The sequence below is a fragment of the Apus apus genome, chromosome 4 (genome assembly GCF_020740795.1).
Source record: "Apus apus isolate bApuApu2 chromosome 4, bApuApu2.pri.cur, whole genome shotgun sequence".
Lineage (NCBI taxonomy): Eukaryota > Metazoa > Chordata > Aves > Apodiformes > Apodidae > Apus > Apus apus.
This window is the reverse complement of record NC_067285.1, coordinates 9,581,414-9,607,528: the sequence shown is the minus strand read 5'-3', so window position 1 is coordinate 9,607,528 and position 26,115 is coordinate 9,581,414. Positions and strand designations below refer to the sequence as shown.

The window sequence follows — 26,115 nt, the reverse complement described above, 5'->3', positions numbered from 1 at the left end:
AGTTGAAGGTGTCAATTTGTGTTTGCAAACTTATGGTGAGATTATGTTATCTCCGTTATGTCTCTTTGTTCAACTTATGTTGTTATTTTAGCCCAAAAAAGGCCAAAGATCATCAACTAAAGTGCATGTAGAGTAAAGCTGCTCCTGTAAAATTGATGATCCATCCAATTATTTATCTAGAGAGGCTGCTGGGTAGAAACGCAACTACCTCAGTTCTCAGAGCCCTCTGCTAAGTTGAACTTCATGGCTGAAGGTTTAATCCCTAAGTGTCATATCAACAATTCATTCTGTGATATTCTGGCTGACATGCTCTCCTTCCTTATTTATTGATGTCTTCAGTCATCGACAATGAGAAGAAAATACACTATTCGTCAAAGTGACGGTGTTTTACCCTCACTTACAGTTGATGCTGCTGTCATATTGATGGTTCAAAAATAAACTCAATCATTATAAAAAGCTGAGAGTATGAACTTGCCAGTGACAGGAAGATGAAAAAAAAACCCAAACCAACCAAACAAAAAAACCCAAACCACAGTAACTTGCTTAAAATTGGTGTAATAAAAATAGAGCTGTTTCCTATAAAGATATTTTTGAGCTTTGTTTGTGAAATACCAAACCATTTTAGCCATTTACTTTATAGTTATTCCTTTGAAGGAAAATTTGCCCCTCACACTCCTTTATGTCTGTGCAAACATATGCATAATTTTTTTTTTTACCAATGAATATTTGTTATCACTCCACTTTGTGCTACTTGGTTGGTAATTTGTTCATTTATTCTTCTCTATTTTTAAGGGATTTTGCTTTTTCTCCTCCAGGTTACATTGAATGCATGTATCTCTTTGAGCGTTACAGTGTTTTGAGTGCTTTGATGGGGAATAAGCTCAGTATAGTTTCATCCAGGAAGTCCTTTGACATGCTAACATAGGCAAAGCTCTGTCTTGAACAGCTTTCTTAGGCTACCATTTATGCAGCTGTACTGCACCTTACAGCTTTTTAAACTCCATAACCACATATCTTACCACATTTCACCTTTGGGAGGCATTGTATATACAGCTAAAAGTAAAGAGCAGCAAGCCAAGAGGGACAAGATAGCATAATGAGGATGTCAATTTGTGGTCAGATATCTGAGGAAATATTTATCTTACTTGTGCTGTATTTGGCAACAGATAGAGAAATATATGTGTAATGAATTTCCTTAGACATTATCTGGCAGAGTGTGTACCTTGTGTTAAATGCATTTAGGGGGAAAAAAAAATTGCTTGTCTCAAATGTTTAAAGTTTGAGGTGATTCTGCTTTGGATTGTTGCCTGAAAGTGGACTGCATCTATTAAAAGAAGTAAGAATAGTTATGTTTGCTCCACTAACATAGTTTTAATGATTCATTTTCCTGAGGTTCCTTAAATAATGATATTTTAAGATCCCACTCCTTCACTGGGACAAAAGCAAGGCATAATTTTTGTTGTTTATGGAAAAAAAACAACACATTTTTGTAGTTTTATTCAGTTTTGGTGCATATCTCTGGCAAGCTGGCTAAGTAGCCTAAATAAACACACACAGAAATGCTGGTTTCTCACACGTGCTGTGTGTCCTGAGGCAAGATACAGCTGCTCAGCTCCTTGTGTCTGTTTCCCCATCTGTAAAATGGGAATGATTTAACTTATTTTTCTCCTTCAGGGAAATACAGGGAGGGTTTCTTAATGTTTCTATAGAGCTTTGAAGATTAAAATCTCTTCTTTATACTTGCTGCTAATATTTCATTTTTAGAGGAGCACTTGACTGAAGCTGTTTGAAGAGTAAAGTTTTGGCATCTCATGTTGTCTTTGTACCATATCTTGAGGCCTTTCCACTACAAGTTTGCAGCCTTTGGTTCAGCATAAGCTGTGGAAGCAAACAGCCCCTGTGTAAACAAACAGTGATGACAATAGATTAATGTATATATCTGCTATTAAAAATGTCTGGAGCTCCATTACAGCTTGTTTCTAAGCTTGCCAGAAATAGTCCATGACTGAGCAAAACAGACAGCAGTAACTGGGTTTAGCCTGAAATGGCTTTTATTTAAGCATCAGTGGTAGATGCTGAGAGGCACAGAGTGATTTTCTTCTCACAAGACTTCTCCGTATCTTTAGAGGTATATGGATGGCTGGTGTTTCAGCAAAGGCTTCCTGACTTCCTTTGGGAAATCCTTAGGAAACATGTGGGAAGTATGAACACCCAACACTTAGAGCAGGTCGGAAAGTCTTCTTGCCTTTTTTTGCAGACCAAAAGTCAAAGTCAATTCCCAAGGCTTAGACAACTGCACGGGGACAGTTTCTGGTTTGGTTGTTACTTCTTCAGTGTTACATTGCTTGAAAAACATAAAATCTAATATAATGATGTTAGGAGGAGTGACTAGACTACCATAAGTATTAAATGCCATTGCTACAATCTAACCTGTCATTCTGAGACCTTACAGTCACAAGCTATATTTTTTCTGATTTACATTTTAATTTTTTTAATGCAGAGCAGATTGGACAGGAGATGCTGGAAAACCTCAGCCATGACAGAGAGAAAATCCAACGTGCTCGGGAAAGGGTAAGTAATTGCTGGTTTGGGATTTTATTTGCTTTGGGCAAATTGATTAGTTTCACATAAATCAGCTGCTATCGTAAGATGTACTCACCATCTGCAGCAAATCACTTACAAAGTGTCTTCTATGGGCCAAATCCTGCAAAGCCTCTTCTACAGGCAGTCATACTGAAGTCACCAGACCTGTTGTTGGAAGCAAGCTTTCTGTTACATCACAGATAAGGCAGTTTTCTGTCCTTTGAAGGATTTATGAGGTGTCCATTGCAGTGACTTCTTGGACTTTCTATGATATCAAGTCCAGTATCATGGAAGTGTTCGAGGCCAGGTTGGATGGGGCTTGGGGCAACCTTATCTAGTGGAGGTGTCCCTGCCAATGCAGGGGGATTGGAACTAGATGATCTTTAAGGTCCCTTCCAACCCAAACCATTCTGTGATTCTATGATAATGATTTAGCTTTTAGTAATTGTTCAGCCTTGTAGCTGCAGTTGCTAGTAGCTGCCTCCTTAGGCAATCCTGTGTGAAAGAACAGATAGTGATTTATTACATATTGCTGCAGCTCTCTCATTGCAGTCAAGATAAGGTATTTGTGTCATTTTGGCTTATGTTGCCTCCACAGGATCATCTTTACTGCTTAGTTTAATGAAGGTATCCAGAAGCCCATCCCATCCAATGCAAACAATTTCTCTGAACTTCAGTGTAATAAATTTGCCTCCCTGCTTTGGACTTCTGCCCACAGAACCTACACCTGCCACTTGTCCATGACATGTCTATCAGATACATGCCTGAGTGTCCCATTTTGCCAAAGCTCTGTCCTCCTTTAGCTGACCAAAGGCAATTACCACAACTCCCTTATCTGTCCCAGGGAGTTTCTTTACCTGCATAGCTTTGATTAGTAAAATCTCATGTGACAGCTTTAATGAGGCATTTTCTGACAGCTGTACCAGTTCCTTTCTGAAGTCCTGGGCATTAGCTACTTTAAAACATTAAGTATAACTAAATCATTAACTGTACCTAAGGATTGTGAGCTTTGTGCTCAGGCAACATTGTTTCTTATTTCACCTCCACTCCTCACATCCCTAATGACTGCTGAGTCTGAGATGCTTTTCTGTTTCTAGCCAGACAAGTAACACCTAGGCAATGGAGATGAATACCGTGTATCCCTTCCTGCTGATCCTAAAAATCCTCAGAAAGGAGAAAAAGGGAATGTAGTTTTGATGACTCTTACACGTGGTTTGTAACATAACTTTTGCTTTGCTGTGCTTTCCACCTGAAGAGCAAATTTCTTGAATGGCAAAACCTGTAAGCTGCAAGGAGCAAGAATAAAAATAGGGGTGTTCTAGGAAAGTATAACCGACCACAGTGCACTGAAAGACCTCCTGTCATAAATGTACAATCTCAAATTCCAAGTTTTTATCATATGCCACTTGAAATATTTTTTTTTAGGATTAGAATTCAGGGAATTTCTCTAGTGCAGCCACAAGAGTGGACATGTTCCAGCTGTCAGTAAACTCAGATGTACAGTCAGGGATGATCTGGGGTAGCTTGGCAAGTTTTCCATTTTCTGGAGATTTTTTAAAGACCAGGACAAAGGATGCTCTGTAGCCTTTTATTGAATACATGACGTTAATATCTTATCAATCAGGGAACAAACTTGTCTTCTGAAAGTCAAGTATCAACTTGAGTGTGATAGTCAATTTGTAGCAATTCAATGTTGTGAAAATTAGCAAGATGAGTACAGTTTAGACTACTTAGTGTACCTGTAGTTTGGTTAAATGTACTCACATGAGTTTTCCTGTCTGTAGAGTAAAACTTTTTTTTCTAAGCCAAAGAGGAGGGATGAAATCTCTGCTATGAGTGAGATAGGTTAACTGGGCTATACAGGATTCTAAAAGATGCAACTTTCTTTAGGAAAATCTAAAGTTAACATGTGTCTTAAAGGCATACAAGATATCAATGTCAGCATCTTGTTCATTTTCCTTCTTTTCTCATTATATTTCTTAATACTATTTTGAAACAGCTTTCTTAAACACTGTGTGGATTTGCCATTGGTAATACCAAAGCATATTTAAAAATGTTTTCACTACAGCAGTTCTGTGAAGCAAGGAAGTGCCACCTGCCATTTAACACATTTTTCAGGCTGCCCATTTTTTGCCTTCTGCAGTGGTACTAGTAAAGAAATGATGGAAGTACTATATCAAATACTTCAGTTTTGAATAAGAACAAACATGGTTTGAAACTCTTGTTGTTTTTTCTGCCAGTGCAGGAAGAAAAGGTGTTTTATTAGTGTTCTCTTGGGAGGTGGCTAGAGATCTTCCAACCATTTGTGTACATGTTTGTTTCCCTGTTAACATTCCTTTTGCTTATCTTGTGGTTTTTTTATTACCATAAAAATAAGAGGTCATCTTGCTTGGAGGAGTTTATCAAGCCTCTAAGATTCAGCATCCCCTTCCTAACTATCAGTGCTGATTCTAGCTGTCAGGTAGAATCCTGCAGCAAGAGAGGGAAGTTAGGATCAAACATATAATGGTAAAAAGGAGAGAGCTACTTTTCTGTGAAAAGGGAGGAGAAGCCCCAAGTGTTAAATGCATCTTTATGAATAATAAAAGAACAATGTAAAGTATACATTTGTACTTCAGATTCCCTTCTAGCATAGATAAAAAACTGCCTTTTTAATGAGCCTTTAAAAAATTATTGTGACGTTTTTTCTTCTGTTACTAGTGTCAGACTGGGCTATTCTGCTTTTCTGGAGCTTGAATTGTCTAGATGAATAAGGAAAAAAGGAGGGAATGGCCTCCCTGGAATATAATGCTGATCTTTTTTTCCATCACAGCACATAATTAAAGAGATCTGAGAGTCAGTATAAACCTTCCCACTAAATACAGTATTGCTAAGAGCAAATCTTGATTGGTGTTATCCAGTCCCAGCTGTTACTTGGTATTTTCTTAATACCTTTTACAAGAACAAGGAGGACATTTATGCAAAAAGGTTGTGTGTCATTGATTGCAACTGCTGATTTCAGTAATAACCATTACATCTGGTAACAAATATTTACAGTATTGGGCTCCAAAATAGAAACAGGTTTTAATATTGCTGCTATGCATATATTCAAGATATAATAGTGGTTTGTTATGGTGAAGGTGATTTGCTATTGGAAGACTGCCGCTTTTCTTGGCAGTGTTACTGTTTTGATGGATTTATAACACAGGATGCATTTTGTCTTCCACAACCAAGTTTCTTTAGTAAGAAGTCAATGAGTCAGGTAATCCTTTCTGTCTAATTTGATAATGAAGAGGTAAATATTCAGCTTTAATAAAGAGAAGAATGTTTTTATGTATGTACGCACAGCTGTGTTTCCAGGCATGTTGGAAACAGTGGTCCCTACTATTTCATAACTGACAATTATTACCTTATCCTTTACAGTAGATTTTGATGTCCCTCTGGTTCCAAGATCTCTAAAAAGTCAAAATGTGTCTCTCCTCTAGGTACCAGTAGCAGTAGAGGCAAAAGGAGAGGACCCTTCATTTCTAGACTCTCATTTTGTGGGACACTAGTAAACACAAAAATAAGATGGGAGGTTTTAATCCCTTTAAAGAGTAATAGAAGTAATTGCTCTTTTTAAAGATGAAGTTCATTTATTTCGTAGCTTTTCTTTTTGTCTCCCCAATTTCATCTTTTATTCAGCTGTGCTTTCACCTCTTTTGCAAGATTTTTGAGAGCTGTAGAGTAAGTCAGCTAATTAAGTTTAGCTGTAAATGCAAGTTTCCTGAGTCCTAATAAACTACAAAAATGCTGTTTTCAGTGAATGAGTGAGTGATCCTTATGTGCAAATATATATATATATATTATACTGCTGTGCCTTATGTAATTATTATATACTGTTCACAAAGTATTTGGGCATCCACCCAATGGTGGCTGCTGTAAGGTCAGTACAAGTTTTTTGTATTTAAGGGACAGTATGGGCATATTTTGTTTACACAGAATTAGTAAAAGAATTTGTATTGTGTTTTTTTGTTTAAACCACTGTCTTTGAAAAACAGTGCAAGAAGAATAGGTTTGCTTTTCTTTTCATAAAACATCAGGAACACAGTGCATGGCTGCCTCTTCATCCCTTGATGCCTTCAGTAATATACATAACCAATACACATACACACATCACTGTGAATTATGGATACCAATTTACATAGCTTCTACCTGCGACCCTTTATTTGTAAAGCTTTTGCACTTAATTATGGTTCAGCTTTGTTACCTCAATGTCTTATATTCCATGATTTTCCACCTTCATGTGACAACTGGACAAAATGTTTTTAAATTTCAGAACTTTTGTGCCTTTCTTACAGGAGGGTTTATTGTTGGGAGAGTCGAGCGACTCAACTGACAGTAGAAATACTTGTCCTTTTTACAGAATGGAGTACTTGAACCTTTTGCCTTTAATGGGCCTCTTTTCTCCCCAGCTTAGAGAAACAGATGCAAACCTTGGGAAGAGTTCCAGGATTTTGACGGGAATGTTGCGAAGGTAAGGCCAAGGTAGGGACATTACTGCTCTTTCTCTTTTAACTCTCTCCCTCCATGCCTTTACTTTTCATTTCAATTCAACCTCAGCATTTTGCTGACATACCTGACTTGTTTTTTCACAGTCTGCTACATAGAATGTTTTTGAATGAATGCTGGTAGTAAAGCAAGCGTGGTTAGAAAGGAGGCTTCATCACAGCTATAGAAAGTTTTCTGTAGCCTAAGGGATTCCCCCTTGCTCAGTCATTTCTCATCTTTGTGTCTTTGTATTTTGTGGGGGGGGGTTGGTATGAGTGTTCTAAAATTAAGCTTTTTGTTTATGTTTTCCTGTTTTTCTTAATTATTTTGGGTTAGGTATTATGTGAGAGTTAGATATTATGTGAGAAAGTTTGTAAATATTTTGGGACAACCATAAATTTACACAGGGAGAATAGATGCCTAAATAGATATGGCAGACACATTGTCAAACCTTGAGGTTTTAGCATGTTTCTTCTGTGCTTTCAGTGTTAAGAGGTTGTCCCCAGGATCAAAGGAAGGATAAATTTGCAACATCCTAAAAATCTATGTTGGGCTGCTGGGTGAGAGTTACCCCATGATTACTAGTCACCTAAAATTTACATTAGTACCTTCCCAGACAGCTTTTTTGAATTAGTGCCATCTCTAGATATGTGTTCTTCACCCAGTGAAACAGCACCTGAGCTTCTCTGTGTTGTCCATATTTCTGTATATATTCAGCTTCCTGAAGAAGAAAAGCATCCCTCTAACAGGTGATGCTGGGTGCTATGAAAATACAGTTTTAAAGTAGTTTAGAGCATCCTCTGAAGTGTTCGGTATTAAATTACCCTTCTTACGGGCTTTTATGTTGCATATTTGCTTAATGTAATTTGCTTATTAAAAAGAAGAAAAAAAAATAGAAGAGGAAGTTTTAGCAGAGTTATTGATTTGTCACTTGGCTTGGAAAAGATCAAAACCAGAATTTAAGAAGTTGTTCTTTAGTACAAGCTTCATTTCTTTGTAAGTCTCCTCAGAAAAATATCTTTCTTAGCTCCTTGTATACACAGTTGACAAAGGTTAAAATGACTGAACCTCCTGCCTTCATTCTGCAAATTTCTTACAATTCCACCTCCAAACTGTAACATATAAAATTCTCTGATTAGAAGTAATATGTAAATGACACAAGCTAAATTCAAAATCCATGGAGAAAGGAAATGGCAATTGAAAGAGATGGTTCAGTGCCTGTAGACAATCAAAATAAACTATAAAAAAAACGAAAGAAAAGACACAACCAAACCCAAGTCTCCCCAGGAAGGGCTCTGCGACATGAGCTGTAACGAATATTCTGCATATGTCTCCATTTTGTCAAATCTCATTAAAGGGATTTCTTGCTTTATGTCAATTGAGCTGTCCAAAAATCATTCATCATTTTAGTGTAAAAAAAAAAAATCATGCAGTTATTTAAATAATATCATATTAATGTTAAAGTTCAGCTGTCATTTAATAGTATGGCTTAATCAGACATAGCATTTAGGAAAAATAGTTTTTTCGGGCTTTACTTGGCTTTCAGGTTGGCAGATTCAAATAAGGATTTATGGGTTTCTAAACCAATGTATTCTTTCCATGTTTATGCTTGAGGTACCTCAGCCTTTTTTGCAGCACCCAATAGTCAGTTATTTTCAGTAAAAAGTATCTCCTCATCTTGTGTTTGAATACATTTGCAAGTATTTTGGAGAAGCCGAAACAAGAACGTGTGCTTTGTTTTTTGTGTTTGGGAATCACAGTCCTAGTTTATAAGTGTTCCCTAAGCCAAATGAAAAATATGATCTTTCTGAAATATACTTGGGCTCTTCTTTTCAGACAAAAGGATCATGTATTCGGACACCAAGATGGCATATTTCTGTGTGTCAGAAAGGGACTGGATTTCCTTTCTCTTCAACAAAAGTGCTGAGCTGAGTCACCTGTCTGGATGAAAGGCAGGTTAGGACTTAAACTCAGTTCAGGCCAATGTGCCAAAAGCAATGCCTCTGCCTAGATGCAGTTTGCAGTAGAATATTCTCAGGTTTTTATTTAAAACCACATAATAATAGATAGACCTATGGTGAATTTAATTTGTTTATGCCTCTTGGGTAGAAGGGTCGAGCATTATCCCTGCCTCAGGATCATCCCAACACTGTTTAGCCACAGGAATAATCATAAAATACAGATCCCAAGAAGGCAGCACACATTACATAAATACAAGTGTAAGGAAAATAATTAGCACAGATTGGCAGTTGTGTCTTCATTTCTGCAAACAACAGTACATACCACACAATGTTTCAGTTAATTACTGGAACAACTAAAGAAAAATGCTGGAGAAGTATTCTTCATATCATTATTATATGGAGAAGGTAATGTTAAACCAAACATTGCTCAACTTAGTAGCTGCTCCCAGAATATGTACTTGCTGGTATGCTCAAAGTTGTATGCCAAGCTAACACCCTGTGCATCAAATTATTGCCTATTTAGATTTTTACTGTCTGAGAAAGGCAAAGGAGCATCTATTCTGAATCTGGCCAAATATATTAAGTGATTAGATAATTAGAAAGCCAGAGGGCTAAATTACTCCCTTTCAATGACCTAAATTCTCTGGCCATGTATTTGTGCATAAAATGTTCTGGAGGTGGGAAATTAAAGCAGGAATGTGTTTGGTAAGTTGCTGAAGCTCACTGAGGGAGTCAGTGGCATAACAGGGACAGGTGTTCTGATCCCAGCTTGCTGCTCTAGCAACTTAAGGTAGCCAGCCTGACCTATTGGAATTTGTTGTCTTCCAGTATTTTGGGTGTTTGGGTAATGGAATTTTTGTAATAGATATTTTTAAATATTGATGCTTTGAAATGGCCTATACTCTTTTTTTCTTTTTCTTTTTCTTTTTTTTTTCTATAATTAAACCTACTGTGATTACACTATACTTGGATGTTCCCTTTGTGGCATTGTTATTAGAGTACTATCAGCATGCAGATAATGTCAAAACATCATTTCCTTTTACATGAATGTATAGCTCTGGACATCCTGACATGTTTCAGTGACTCCTTTAAAACTGTGAGGCTATGCATAACAGCAGCTCAGTGTAGTTTCAGGTACCGAATTTTCAAATAATAGCTTCTAACATAAGGAAACTTCTGCAGTCATCTGCAATATTGTCATCTCAGACATCTATCCCTTGCAGAAAAGAGCATGCTCTGAAAGATCTTCAGTCTTTTGCCCATATCCTAAGCCAATAGCCTAGAAAAGTCTTTAAGAAAAGAAATTTGAAAGGCTCCAACCCACACATGACCCACTGGGAAGCAAACAAACCTAAAACCAGACAAAAAATTCAGCAGATTGAATCTTTATCCAATTAGCAGACACATTCTACCTACTCCCCTCCACACTGCAGAAAAATATTTAAAGAAATAGCTACTGTGCTCCATAACAACTTTTTCTTCTGTCTGGTTCACCAGGAGTTTTTTATGCCAAAAACTCTTGCAAGAGAGACTTTTAAAACTTGATTTCCGACAGGACAGAGACACTACTTTCAGCTGATGGCCATGAAGCAGTACGTGCCCAGCTCTCAGGTGATAAGTTGTGTGATTTGCCAACAGCTTCATGACCAACGTGACTGCAATCAGAAATGGAAGGCCTTCCCCTCCATGTTAGTTGCAGTCAAGCTTCTTCACTCTTCTTTCCAGGAAAATTCCAGTAGTCCTCTTTCTAGCATCACTCCTAGTCAAACTTCCTTGTACTTCTGAATTCCAGGATAGTCCAGACCTTATAGTTATTATTCAACATTTCATAGAATGGTAGGACAATTTAGGGTGAAATGGACCTCCAGAGGTCATCTGATCCAACCTCTTGCCCTAAGTAAGTCCAGGTCATCTCGTAGGACAAGACAGTTTTTATTGTGCTCCTTGCTCAAGGCCAATTGCAGAGCAAACCCTGTCCTTAACACTTTTGTTGATGAATGGAAACCAAAAAAGACACATAGGGTATTTTAGTGCTTGTTACTGTCACTGTAAGAACTTTTTTTTTTTAAATTTCCTGACTTTTAAGCATTTAATATAGTTGATTCTTATAATATTTTACATGTTTATGTTTTAATATGCACCTAATCTTTACTTATTATGAATTCTTAAATCTTTTCAGAAGGAAACTGTTAAACTTTGTGGTGCTGTTAAACACAAGATAATCTTTGGAGAAGGATCATACTTGTAATTCCAGCTTAAACCTGGTCATTAATTAGTACCTGATCATTCCTCTCTTTGTCTCTGACTTTAAAAAGAAATGTTTCTTTGTTGAAGTGATGTACAAAACATCTGGAAAACATACATGTAGTGTCAGCAAAATTCCCAAAGGTAAACATTCTTCATCATTAGGAGTCCAAGGAAAAAAAACAGGAGATGTACCTCTAGGTCTCAACAGCAAGAATTTTAAAATAGGATGGGACTCTGTGGGTTCCCTGTTCTCAGTTTAGGTGTGATGTAATCTAATGTCTGTAAGGTGTATTTCTTTTTTTTTTAGTAATCAATTCAGAGCTGTTTTATAAACCTTGCTCATCTTGCTTGGACAGTGTTCTGTGTGTTGTTTCCAAAATGCTTTTGAAAAATCTTACTTTTCTTTCATTCAGTGTTAGAAATACTCTTCAGTTCATGCATCATAGAAGGTGCAGAAATCTTTTGAGCTGCTGTATAACCACCATAGCTACAGCAGCAAGCGTACATGGAAAATTCCAAGCTATATACTGAAGGCACTGAATGCCTCACGGAATGGGACCAATGTCAACCTTGCAAGCATATAGCTATGATTAGTTTAATGCCACCTAACCCTTTGCAAACCTTCTGCTCCAACAACCTAAATTATATGAAGTTAAGTTTACTTGAAACCTGGAAAAGAAAAGGACCATCATGATTGATCTTTACTTTCTAATAACTTAAGTGAATAGGATAAAATAAGTCAGTGTTCTATTCTCCTTGCACCTAGACAATCTTAGAAGGATGTGTCCTTCATTTATTGAGATAGAAGCATTTATATTGTAGAATTGTTTAATTTTTCAGGTTGTTGGAAGGCTTTATCCATGTTTTAAGCTGCCTACAGTACATCCATTCTGAGGACTGCTCTCAGCAGTCTTCAGACCATATTTCTAATTCTCTTTTTTTTTGCTCCTTTTAAAAATGTACAATGGCCTTTGTTCTCTCCTCTCCATTCTCTCTTTTCTATCACCTGGAATTACTGTCTCGTTTGCCCCCATTCTCTCTACTTGTGTCCAGCTGAACAGCTGGAAAGAGTATTATCTAAAGCACAGTTGTGTTTCTGCAGGAAAGCAGGATCTCAATGGATAATTATCCAAGCTAGTCCTAGACTGCATGTACCAAGAATGTAAAGCATCATAATAGGTTAAATATCATGTAGCCCTTTGTGCTTGTTCTCTGTATTGAGATATGTTGACTACCATTAAGCAGCTAGAGCCTCAAAAGGTTCACAGTGTCATGAGTGAAACAAAAGGCATTTCATAGTCAGTGTTGTCATGTCTGAAGCACAATAGATGTCCCATGACATGCTTTCATGAGAAGGCATGTCTTGTATCAGTATAATCAGTGCAGTGCTTTCTTGCAGTAGTTACAAGGAGTTTCCAGTTGGATGAGTTCTTGCTGACATGATATTCAGGAATAGTGAAGGTAGGAAAATATTTTGCATCTGGCTAAATTGTTTATGTGAAGCAGGGTGAAGTAGGGAACCCGTTAGCAAAAGCTGACGTTCATAATTGCTGAAATAATTGGAGACAACTCTTCAGGAATCAGTGAAGTCAAACTCCTTAAGGCCAGTAGTAAATTAAGGATCATGTTGTTCTTGACATCACTCACACTGTAACTGTCACAGGAACAATAGATGCCAAATTTTACACATTCCATTTACTACAGGGTACTTAAACCATAAATTCCTAAGTGTAACATTTTCTGATCGCAGATCTGCACAATACCTTGCTACATGGGCTATTTCATTTTAATTCATAAATTTAACATGAAAAAAAAAATAGAATCAGCTTGGAAGTTCATTCTCATGAGGTTGCATATCTGGACTAAAACTAGACTGTATACTAAGCTGACTAAAAGTAACATTTGAAACTCAAGATCAAGAAAATACAGACATTTAACTTTTCTTGTGGCACTTCTAAACATTTTAAGACAAAAGCAGTCATGTTGTCAAACATCAGAACTTTATTTTTCCCACCTTTATCCACAGACACAACAGCATTTTGGACAGATCTAGTATTTGGAAACAAATGGTGGTAATGGGAATTGTTTTGCCTGATCTTCTGTCAGGTCTGTGCAGAAGCTTAGTAAATCTTTATCAGGTAAAGAAGCTCTTTTGTGCATTCTGAGTATGATTTCCAGTAGCACCTGGCACTTCTGCTACACTTGATTGAAATTGTCGGCTTTTAATAAAAGCAAAATTAATTCAGCTTTCCATCATTATTCTGATCACACACCAAGGGCTTTATCCTTAAGAAAACAATGAAGTCATCAAACTGATTTCAAACTGCTGTGATAACAGCAACTTGTCCTTATTAGCTAATCTTTTAGATTAGATCATTTTCAATCTGGCTCATAGCAGCAGGTTACAGTTTTGCCTGTGCTCAACAGACATAAGAGATTAAGTGACCAACTGGGGAAAAGGAGAACTTGGGATTTGCTGAACACAATTTTTGTTCAAGTCAGTTACTCAAGTTCTACCACAAAATCCAAGACCTGAACTTGCAAGTCATGCTCATGTGAGTAGTTTGCTCATCCGTAGCCCTAATGTTGAATGAGGACATCTTTTGGGTTGAGCCAAGTTTGTTTGGGGAGGGAGTGTGTTTTTGTTGTTGTAGTTTTACAATGATTGTCATAAATTGACTGTGAGAAATCAACAGCTAGGGAAAACCAGGGTAATTTAAGACTTTGTTGCAGATAAATTAGTGCTGCTGTGGGACAAGGCCATAACTGAGGGAGAATTTATATCCTTGGGTAGCACACAATTATGTTGTATTGTACCTTTAAAACTCTGCAGTAGAAATGTTCGCACATAGCAAAACTGCTGAGCATCTGAAGAAAGACAAAGTCATGAGCAAGAAAGTGTGGTCTTACCATGAGAGACTGTTTAGTCTACTTGGTGATAGGGAGGATGAAAATATGCTAACTTAGGCTGGTTCTTTAAGTAATATGGCAGACATGAACCTAATCAAGAAGGCAGAGAAAAGCCTGTGGAAACAGCAAAATGGGAAAGATAGAGAACAATTTTACCATAAACAGTGAGATTTATGTTCTCTACAGTAGATGTGTAGTTCTAAAGTAATCACTTGAAAATCATTAAGTTGTTTCAGAAATGTCTAGAATAATATAAACAAGCAACCTGCTTGTTTCAGACAAAGTCATAAATTTTCAGTGTTAATGCACCTTCAGTCTTAGAATCCAGATTCTAACTCAGATTTTTTAATAATATTTTTTAATCCATTAATTTGTTTTTTTGAAGACTTGAAAACTTAGCAAATATGAATAGTCAGGAACTACAGCTTATTAGACTAGTAAGTGCTATCAGTACTCTCCAGTTTAAAAACATAGCAGAAGAATTTTTCTCTGACCTATATGCCTTCTGCAAATATGAACATTTTTCCATGAATGTTAACATGGCTTAGCTTGCGGGATCTCACTATGTAGCATTTATTACCTAAGAAATTTTGTTTAGCTTGGACTTTGCTATATTAACTAAGCTGTAACCCAGAAGGATTTTTGTAACATTTGCAAGTTAGAGCAAAGGTTTCATCTTGTCTTATTTAGTAGATCTGCTGATAGTTTAAGATTACAACACTAACAGATAATTTTTATTTGAGAAGAAAAATTACATCTTAAAATTAGTTTTGCACTACCTCCCTGCCTTCCTCCTGATAAAAATGCTTGTGCAAGCAAAAAAAAAAAAAAGCTGTATGATTCTCTGGCATGCTTATTGTGGCCACAAATAATGCATTTAAATAGGAATTTGTTTTAGAAACATGGTTCTAAGTGTGCCTGGTCTTGCCTAGATGTTGGAAGCATCTGGTCTCCTTTATCCATGCCGAGAAACTTCTTGCTGCTTTCTGTCACCCCTGTATTTTTTCAAACGCAGTTTTTGGTGTGAATGGCACGCACGTGTTGATTGTGAAGGTAGCATTCTTTCAGTACAGCCTTGAGCTAATTACTCTTAGTGGCAGTGGGGCTTTGTACCTCATTTGTGAGCAGCTATTTATACTACTACACCAGTACAAAGCAATGTTTCATATTACCAGTTTACCAGACTATTACACCATTGTGTTTTAATCCACTGTAGGTGGATGGAGAATATGAGCCATCTGTTTTATTTAATGATATAATCAGTAAACAATATATGCACTTTACACATTCGGTCATTAAAGATGCCCATATTGTTGGACCCTGCATTTACATTGTAAATTGGTGTATTCACACATCAGCTCATTCTGGTTTAAAAGGCTTGCTGTGTTCATAAGATGGTACAAAGCAAGCTCAGTAACTGCTCAAACCCAGCGCAGGTGGTCAAGCTAGTTGCCACACAGATCAAAAGTCAAACAACTGTGAATCTTCCTTTGAAATTGCATTTAGAGAGACAAGGCTGGTCTTATCTTCACAAACAAGAAAGAGTTATAGATATACATCATGAAGTCATGAGAACAAAAGGGGGTTTCATAATCACTCTGCATAGAAAATCCAGTACTGCAGACTTTTGTGAAAACATCTTTGGAATATAAAGGCCATCTTATTTTCCTGGACAAAATTTAGAGGAGTCAGTCTGAATTATTAAATATGAGAAGGTTCAGTGATTTCCAGACTTTGGAGACAAGAATTGCTTTCTCTCACAGTCAATTTTATTTTATATTATTTTTAGCAATTTCAGAATAAACCAGCAACAACGATACCAATTCTTATTCAAGCGGTGCATTTGTGCTAGAGACAAAGGAAATTGCTTGATATTTCAATTTCACCAAAGTATCCTCGGTAAGCAGAAAAAAAATAGTCACCAAAATGCATTAAAAATTCACTTATAAGTAAAATGTTGTTTGTTAGCACATTTTTAAGGAGGTGGAAGATCATACGACCCTATATTAAAACAGTAATGTTCATCTTATTGTATTACTTCACAGCCTGTACTTAAAATGCCTGGAATTTAAGGTATTTCTTGGAGGGCTCGGTCTCATTTCTCATGGTGTTTTATGAAGAAATATAGTTGGGTTATCACCAGGTGAAGGCCTGACTGACATTGCCAATAGACAGCAAAGGGGAAGGACTTGTGGAAGTGTATGGCTGAGAGGGAGTTTGCAGGTCAGCAAGGCTGGAAGAGTGGTCTTGAGCCCAGCAGCTCTGCAGCTTTGGGTGTGCTAATAAAGGTGGAGCTCTGGGAATGCCAGTTCTTTGGCTCAGTTTGAGATCATCTTTTAAAACAGCAGAGTATCTGTCAGGGTGAGATTTTAGTTGTTTTTTGTTGTATGCACTTGTATAAAAAACAAGCAGGAAAATATTTATAGATTTTCATGTTGGTTTCTGTTCTTCCATAATGACGCTATACTCAGAGACAATTAATATATGCTCAGTAACAAAGTCTGTACTCAAAAGATGTGGGTTCACATTCCATTTAGTGTTACAAATGTGAGGACTTAGCTTTCAAAGGCAAGCTAATGATATTATTCTTTATTTTAATCTGGGGCGGGATGAAATGAGTTTTTTTTGTGCTAGGGCATTTTCATGCATTCATGCATTTTAGAGATAAAGTGTATTCAAGTGTATGAGTGAAGAGAACATCTCATTCTATGAACCATTATATATGTTTTCAAAATATACAGTATTTTCATGCTTTAAAAGTTTTTAATAAAAAAAATAAGAATCAGCTGTAAGTGCCCCTTTTATAGTCTTTTCATATCTGTATTTCATGTAATTTGAGTATTAAGCATTGACATGTTTCCATATGCTTCATGCTGCATTGCCTTCTGATTTTGAGATATTGTGTAACTAACTTGTTCATAATCTTATAAAGGTGTTGAGATTTTTTTCCCTGTACCAATTCAGGAACAACAATCAGAAACTTGACTACTAATCCTAGCTAGTTGGAATCCTAGCTTTGTCCTGGATATATCTTGGGTAACCATGGACACATCTGTTTCTGTGCATCTCTAAAATGAGAATAATGTTCCATATCTCAGAAAAGCATTCCAAGAGCAAATGCCCTTAATTAATGTGTGCATGGTCCTCACATGACAACCTGATGAGAGTTTGTGAATGATGGAGTAACTGGTAGCAGTGCCTGTCCTGATTGGGAGTCATGGCTTAAATGGATTTTAAAAGGGTGAAAGAGAAGTATGGGAAGAATTCATACTCAAGGGGTGTGGAGTGTCTGATTTCCCAGAACAATCCTTTACCAAGTATGTACCTGATCCTCCTTAACTAGTAAATGTAGATATCAGAAAGAGGAGGTATCAATTCTTTGTTGTCTTCTTCAGATAATATAATTTTGAGGGCTACAGGTGACAGGCTCATCTTTCCTTGGGTGACAGGTTTGGTGTGTTGCAGACAGAAAAGAGTATTGGGGTTGGTTCAACAAATAGAATTGATGCATCCCTGGAGACATGGAGATTAAGTGTATATAGAAGAGCAGTAATGTTCAACTTGATGTGCTGGCTCAGACAACTGAGCATGGCTCCTTACTGCTCCTGTCAGAAATGCTGTTCTTATAGCTTGCTGTGGACTGAGATATATTATTGCTGGCTACTGTCAACCTGCAAACAATCAGTACTTTACAAACGTTTGTTAAGTACTTTAGGGTTCCTCAAAGAGGAAGCATATCGCTACAAATGTAATGTTTTATGACTTAGGATCACAGCACTGCTCCTACACTTGTTCAAAGAAAGTGTGGAGGAGAGATATGTAGATTCAGTGGTAAATGTAGTCACTTCCACTGGCCAAAATTATCTTTAGCACCATCACCTCTTCTCTTTGGGGAAATAAAAAGAAACAGTTTGTTACAGAGTGTGGATAGGTAAAGCCATGAAGATAATCAAGAAGGCATAAAAAATCTGTGGTAACTTCATGACCAAAACTATACTATTGAGCCTTTGAAATTCTAATATTTTGCTGTGCAACTTCTGATCAAGGAGAAAATAAAAATGTGGATTTCAATTGCATTTTGTTGAAACATCCAGTGACATGATGTTGCTTTTAGCTGTGAAGTTAGTTAAACAGTTTGTGTAGCAGACACATGTTGAAAGCTATGGTAAAATTAAGTTTAAATGTGATAGCTGGTGTTGATGCCTCTTCATGAAGTGTATTCTTTGTAGAACTCCTCTTGTGCTGGTGCACTTGGCTGGTCATCATTTCAATGGTCATCTTTGAATTATTGATAAATTATTCAAGCTCTAGCAGCAAGCAGTGGGAGAATTAAGCTCCCACATGCCAGTTCCATCAAATTATATCAAATTAGGTGAACCATTTGTAATTCTTGAAACAGGAATTCCTCACAAGTAGTTGTTACTTAATAAATTGCCAGTGTCTTCTTTGGAGTAAGATGGAGTATTTGGAATTATATGAAACACTTGTAAGATGCTAAGCCTATTGTAGAATTTTTTTATAATAAACTCCATAAACCATATTAGCAGTGTTGCAGATACTTTGCAGACAACTAAGGAAATAGGGATTTGTCGCAGAGATGCACACTGTAAATAGACAACACATAGGTGGAGTAGAGAATGTTGACTGAACTCAAAGAAAAGGGAGTGCTTCAAAGCTGTTGTGCTCTGTTTTGGTCAGTGATTTTTGTATGCTTATAGTTCTGTTGATTGAAATCAGTGGAAGTGTTTGTGCCCAAATCCTTGTTCTCTGAATCTGAGAGGAGGAGCAGGTGCACAAGATATCAAAGAAAAACTCTTCTTTACAGATGTAGAGACTAGCTTACCGTGGAGTTTCTGTTTTGTCTTCTTGCTCCACTGACCTAGTTAAACACAGGTTTCATAGGAAATTATTATTGTGGCTGACCTGCATAATGGAGAGACTAGTTGGGAGGACTATTAAACCTCTGCTCTAAACTGTTGAGTTCTGAGACTGACTTTAGTTTGAGACCCACTGTACCCTGCTTTCTTTGTTCCAAACCTTGAGAGTATGTAATCATCATTTAAAGGAATTAACTCCTTTGTGAGGAGGAAGTTAAGAAGTGGCCTCAGAGAATGCCCCCTGACATAGAAAGCCACCATCCCTGGTCTGATGGCTTCCATGTTAATGCATCTTTCAAGGGGAACTCTGTCCTGTGTTGTTACTTATTTGGCTCTTCTTTTATTTCAGTCTAGATTGACATTAGTGTGTTGATTTTTATATTTTTTTTCTAAAGTCATCTGGGGAATAGTAGTTTATTGCATATTGTTGTGTTTGTCTAAAGACAATTGCACAAGCTTGAAACCTAATCCTTGTAATCTTTCCTAGTAGGGAGAGCTTGAGATAAATATTGCTGTATGCTTGGTGGGAGTGGGTCTCTACTTTTTGATCATCCATGTCTAAATGTTGAGTAATACTTAAGGGAAAATGTTCTCAAAACATTCCTTAGATGATTATTAGATTATATTTTATGTTTGATAAAAACTGGAAAATTGTGTAAATATTTGCTTAACATCCCACCCTTACAGCAATTTATTTCCTTGCTGGCCTTCATCCCTCTTGCTCAGTGAAATGAGATCAGTCATTTTCTGTTTATATTCAGTTTCACTTTGGAGTTTTCATGTACGTATAGTGTGATTCCCCACTGCAGGGTAATAGTTAAAAAATAAGGGGGGAATGAAAAGGAAGAAGGGGAAAAATATTTTAATACTTTCTAGTGTTGTCCCACATTTTAAAATTAAACAAGTGCTATGATTATACTACTTGCATGGGATGTGCTAATAACTGGTATTAGAAGGAATTTAATAAATAATCCAGTCCTGCTTTTCTATAATTTTTTGGTCACAGTAAGACCAGTTGATACATATTATATTCTTGTGACTACCATTCAAATCAGCCTTTGGCAAAAGCCAACACATCCGAGATATCTCGTTCTTACGAGAGGAAATCAGTTTTGCGTCTTGGATACTCCATGGTGGTAGAGTTTTATAGAAAGTGCTGACTTTTACATAGACAACGTAAGTCAGCTCTTTGGCTGTTTTCTGTTATCTAAATTTTTCATTTTGGATTAATACAGAATACGGGTCTCCATACCATGGACATCAGAACAAATGCTGGGTCACCACTAGAGCTTGACTAGATGGGAGGAGGAGCTTAGGGTAACATTGTGCTGTGGAAAAAGAACCATCAGAGTCTGTATATTAATTTAAAAGATTGAGGACACTTCTTCACCAACCGACGCTTAAGCATTTCTGTCATACATTTTTAAAATGGCTGCTTCAGATGCAAGAAATCCTGAGGTTTCTCTCGAGTCCTCTTTCTCTCCCACCATGTTTTTGCAATTAAATACTGGATGAAGATTCTTTTTTTCCTTTCCTTTTGTTTAGTTTTGGGTTTGTTTTTTTTTTTTTGTTTCAAATGTGTTACTTTTTCCTTAATGTGTAGCAGCTGATTTTTCCTCTGTTGGCTCACTTGGGCATAGAGACAAACCTCCTTTTGAGAAACAAAGTTCCAACATTGTTGTTGATTATTTTAATGGGAAACCATCTGTGTGGTATGGCAGTCTCTCCATCTTCTTCCTGAAGGGAATAAAAAGAAAAAAAAGAAGCAAGTATTTTATCCAGAGGTAAAAACCCTTCTCTCCTTAACATGGATGGATTCACAAAGTAGAAATAAACATGATTTTCAAGAGCAGCCAACCTGTGACAGACAATCCCTTGGGAACACAACTGGCCTTCTTCAAAGTGTGATCTTCTCTTGGTGCTTCCCACAGTGTTGCAGTTGAGATCTGCTGCTCCTCTGGGAGACAAAGGACCAATTTGCTTTCCAAGAGTTCTTTGCCCTATCTTTTTTTCTGCCTTTTCCCATCTTACCTTCCCAACGTTGGAGTCGCGTTTCTTGTGGGAGTCTTGTACTTCCTGTCCATCCCTTTTTGTGGTTTTCATAGCCTGTCAATCCTAGATGGTTTTGATGTATTTTGACAAACACCTTCACTTAGATTCACAGTGTAGTTGTCCAGAAAAAAATAAAAGGTCGCCTTTCTTTTCTTCCTCCCTCTTTATGAACTAGAGACATAATGTGTAAAAGCTTCGTGTAAGCTCACAATAGCACTTTGTCCTCTTTTACATCACTTGCCAAATAACTACTGTTGTGGCAACAGCTGTAACCAAGCATGGTCTCAGCTAGTTTTGCTGTAACATGACTGGGTGCCAATAATTTTAATATAATGTGAAACACACTCCCAGGCAGTGCAATGAGGCATCTGATTATTAAATTCCTTGAAATGTCATCTGGATTTTTTTTTTGTTTTGCATCAATTCAGGTCTTAGAACTGGACAGTGTTGTGATTAAAAGAAAAAGAACAGAAAATTCTCTCATTATAGTAAACATTTCCAAGAAAACTCACCCTGAAGCAGTCAGCTCTGCTCTGCTTACATAGACAGCAACAGCAAAGGCTCTGTGAAGGCTATAGGGGTGGAGGTTATAATTGTGGCTACCAGTTGTTTGCTGCTCTTTACTGTAGCACTTTCTCCAGTGACAATAAGTGCTATTTTTTTTTTAGGCTTCTCATTCTGAACTACTTACAAAAACTAAAAGGTAGGAACCTGATGAAGCATTTGTTTTGAATACATTGCTTACTTTGTGCTCCAAAACATGGTATACAGCATTATGATTGAATACAGTTAACGACTGAAGCATTAGCATTTAATTGTGTAAACCAAGTAGAAAGCTCAGTATTACTGCTTTTTGGGATGAGTCCATTAATACAGCCAGCATTAGTAAGAAGTATATTGAAGAAGTTGAACAAGGTCATAAATGTTATGCCTGCAAAGAGCACCTAATGCTTTTTTCAAAGCCTTTAAGAAGTAGTTGGGGAAAAAAACAAAACAAAACAACCACAAACAAAACTTTGTGAGGTGAATAGATAAAAGGCTTTCTTGGTTTAGTTATGTCAGTTTGGCTTTTTCCTGTAATTGCTGGGGTTGTTTTGTTCCTAAAGAGGGAACGGATGCCACGTTGAAGAAGTAATTTCTGAGCACTGTTTCAAGATATTGTGAAAGTTCTCAACTTTTCTGTAGTAAGAAGAATAGCACTTCTCTAATGATGTCTCTTTATTGCATATTGTTCTTCTGTATGCACTCAAGTGCAGCTGGCAGCTAGTACTTGAGGGAAGCTCAAGGCTGAAGGAACAGTGCAGGGGAACCTGAGTAGCCCCGAGTACCTGCAGGCTGTGTGCTCCAACTCCTTTGGGTGCTGTCAAGCAGTCCTTACCTCACGTCACTGTGGATGAAATCGAAAGAGATCATTTGCGTTTGATCCCAAGTGCATTTGAATTTGAATCCAAACAGGAAAAAGCTCCTGGCAGCATGAGGCTGGATTGGAGGTGTTGATACTCCAAACACGTCCGGATGTCACAATCCTTGCGTCAGATGGGCTGGCTGTGGGCCTTACTTTCCTTTGGAAATCTTAGGAGTTACTCGCACAAAGAAAGGTCCAGGTTTTTCCAACCTGTAAAGAGTCATAGCAGAGCTCTCTAGTTGTAAAATATCACTATGTGCTCAGAAGTGAAGAAGTTTTTACTAGGGAGGAGCTCAAACCAAAACCCTAAATGTGGATATTTCTAAACCTTGGAATCTATCTGCATCTGAGTTCTGCAGGTTACGTGTGCCAGTAGTGCTTTAAATGTCTGTATGACATGGAAATTTCCCTAAAACTCACAGTGTTTCACATCCAGGTGCAGTTACAACTCATTTCTGCAGGCTCTGCTAGACAGTTTCCAAGGAAAAATTTTGTTTAATTTATTATCAAGCCAAAACCACTGTCTCTCTTCAAGTCTCTACTTAGTATTTGAACGTATGCAGCACAGGCAGAACTAACATGGTGTTTCCCAAATTTACTTTTTTGACCCTTAGCTTGGGAAAAATACCAACCTGAAGAAGGAGAAACAAGTTCTGTCTCTGGATCCACACAAGTTTTAGCTTCTTTAGTGATGCTGCAGTCATGGCATTTTAAAAGGATACATTTCTTTTCAGTCCAAAAGCAAGTTGATTCTTCACGTATAGTTGACACTACTTTTTAGGCTGACGAGGGTAAATTTTAGGACAAACCACAGGAAATGGCTTGGAGAGGTGGGATATTAAGAAAATTTTGTAGTGCTGCTTTAGAAGTAAAATGAAACACTTTGGGCTCCGTTTTCCCATATGATGTTTAGAGCCTTTGTTTTGATAATTATTTTATTTTTTTTGCAAAAAAATATTGCAACTATTGAAAACAAATGTGCTTCAAAACATATAGGGTTTTTTGCAATCTCAGACCAGGAGAAGTCACATGAAAATCCCCTCCTTATGGAGGGCACCCTGAGGTTCTGTGAAAAAGCATTTATTTCCTCCTTCCTCTGTCCCCTCACCCCCTGGTTTTGGACTAATTGTGTCCCCTTGAAAGTACTACATTTTTGTGTGAGCTTTGAGAATGAAAATTGTTCCACTTTTTGTTTATGGAAGAATCTGCTTCAACTGGGAAGTCAGACTCAGCAATAGGAACCGAAATAGCACTTCTAAAGCTGATGGACTGTATTCACTTTGGTATGTAGAGAATGGCAACAGCAGTCATTAGTATTGAGAGAATTCTGTTCTTTCTCTCTCTAGCAGTGTTGCAAGATGAGCAAGGGCTGACCTGAACTTTTGTTTGTTTGTTCTGCTCTGGGGCTAAGGATTCACGCTTACCGCCCCCTAAGAATGTTTTATTCTGTTTTTGTAAGGGGAGGCATTCAACTTTTGTGAACGCTAAAGAAAAACCCTTGCCTGATATAAGAAATAGCTGAACAAGACCTAAGCTGATAGATTTCTCCAACCACCCCAAGCTTTCTACCTGTGAAGAAATAGTCTTCTTAGTGAGAGGAGTGATTTCGGAAAGCAGTGATTGAACAAATAACTGCTTTAAGGCCAATGCTAGAAATGCTTGCCAGTATAGTAATGTCAGTTGGAGGTGTGATTTTTGGCTGCCTGTGTGTATTGGCAAAAGCCCTAGTGTAGAAATGGTTGTATGGAGTGGGGGGGAGGGGGGCAGGGGGGAGGGGGAAATATAAAAATACACCTTTGGCCCAGTATGTTCTATTTTGCTTGGGGAAGTTGTAAGTTCTAACAACAAAAGCACTTCTTTTCTGCTGGTAAGTTGCAGCTCCAGTAGAAGCTCGTGCCAAACTAGTTAGACTGTTGTAGTGGCAAAGCTTTTTCATAGACTAGACTTCTGAGTCTAGTGTCCTAACATTAGCAACTGTGCCCCTGTTAATGTTAACAGCAGGAACATCTGAAGGTGATTTGAGCACCTTAGACTTTGTAGCATTGTAATGGTCTTGAATTTACAGATCTGCATTTCATTTACTCCCCATACTTAGCAGGATTGCAAACAAAATTACACTGGATTCCATCTTTTCATGCAAGACATTTCTTTACAATTTGTTTAAATTGCTTTTCCCCAGCTGCTTCTCAAGGAAAAGGGCCTGTGTGCTTTTCAACCATCTAAAAGCTGAAGAATGAGATTGTCTTTGGATTTATTTTCTGATTCATTATACAGCTGTTTATAATGACACGTCATTCTTCTAAGATAGTCTTCATACCTCGGTTTTGTGGATGTCTGTAGCAGTTTTTTTCTTTAGTACCTTGAATATACAGGGATTCTGGAGGAGGTGTTGTCATTACCTTGTGGAACTGCGTAGTCATACATATGATGCCACAGGCCTTCTCTGTGAGCTTGCTTTCTATTTTTCTCATGCTTTAGGTGAGAAAGAAGTCATTTTTCTAGTACCGAAGCACACTGCATCAGCCATCTTCAATACATGAAATCAGAAGGGATAAATACTCATTCCAGGTCCCAGTTTCATGTCACAAGAACGTTTCAGCTATTGTGTAATCTCTCCAGAGTGCCCTCACACGAGGAGAGCAAAACCAATACTGTTCTCAATACTGGTAGGGAGGTGACGCTTGGAGATGTTGTGTAGTTGGCCCTCAGTGATCAGTACTCTGCTTATCTCCCACTAGAATTTCATGCCAGCTGACTTTTATAAGAGAATACCAACATTGGAACCTGGATCACTAGACATTTAGTTCAGCCTACTATTGTTTTGTTACAACATAGTACAAGATGTTATGATTGGGGTTTTTTTCGTATTTTTGCTTTAAATTATCTCTGACTTCATTGGCCATAAAATTGAGCCAATGCTGAATGCTTTTGAAAATGTCACCCTTCATTTGGGTTTTTTGTTTTTTATGTCCAATGTAGGGCTCAGTTATATGTACTGGCATAACATCTTCCTGGAGCAGAACAATGATTTATTGTGCTAATTACTGACATCGCAAAACCAGACAGTAATCTTGATCTTGGGGGCGGGGGGAAAAAAACACCCTTAACACTAGGTTAAGACCTGCTAAAAAATATGTTTTTTGTGAGTCTGGTAGGATAAGAAAGCTAAGTATGTTGGGTTTTAAAGTGTTTAGTGTTTCCCTTTCAGAAGTTTATACTCTTCATAGTTGTGTTTTGTTTAAAAGGGGACGTGGGGTGGGGGGGAAGGAAATGCTGGGGAAGGTTGGTATTTAATAAATGGTGCACATGCCTGAAGCTGTGTTTTCAGTATTCCTGAAAATTCCTGGTCTTTCAGTCTCCCAGCTTATCTTTTTCTAGGCTCATGAAGCATGAAACAAGTTAAAATCAGGAGGTTTTTAGAATATTTGTACTTTTTGGCATTTTTTCTTTGTTGCTCTGTGACTTGGACAACAAACATTGTGAACTGAGTGGCCTCAGTTTGTTAATCTCTCCCTTGGGTGCATCCTTTCTTAGTTCAGCAAAAACACAAAAAAAATTTACTGCATGTGGT

General features: G+C 37.5%; 1 protein-coding gene across 5 annotated transcripts in view; it reads left to right on the top strand.

Moving 5' to 3' along the window:
* VTI1A (vesicle transport through interaction with t-SNAREs 1A) overlaps positions 1-26,115 on the top strand; it is a 259,102-nt gene that overhangs the window by 152,758 nt on the left and 80,229 nt on the right. For 2 of the 5 annotated variants that reach the window (XM_051619867.1, XM_051619869.1), the window contains 2 exons: positions 2,501-2,571; positions 7,017-7,078. In XM_051619867.1, the coding sequence (XP_051475827.1) occupies positions 2,501-2,571; positions 7,017-7,078 (133 nt within the window). Of the gene's footprint in view, positions 1-2,500; positions 2,572-7,016; positions 7,090-26,115 lie in introns of all 5 variants that reach the window. The other 3 variants (XM_051619870.1, XM_051619871.1, XM_051619868.1) reach the window with 2 other exon arrangements.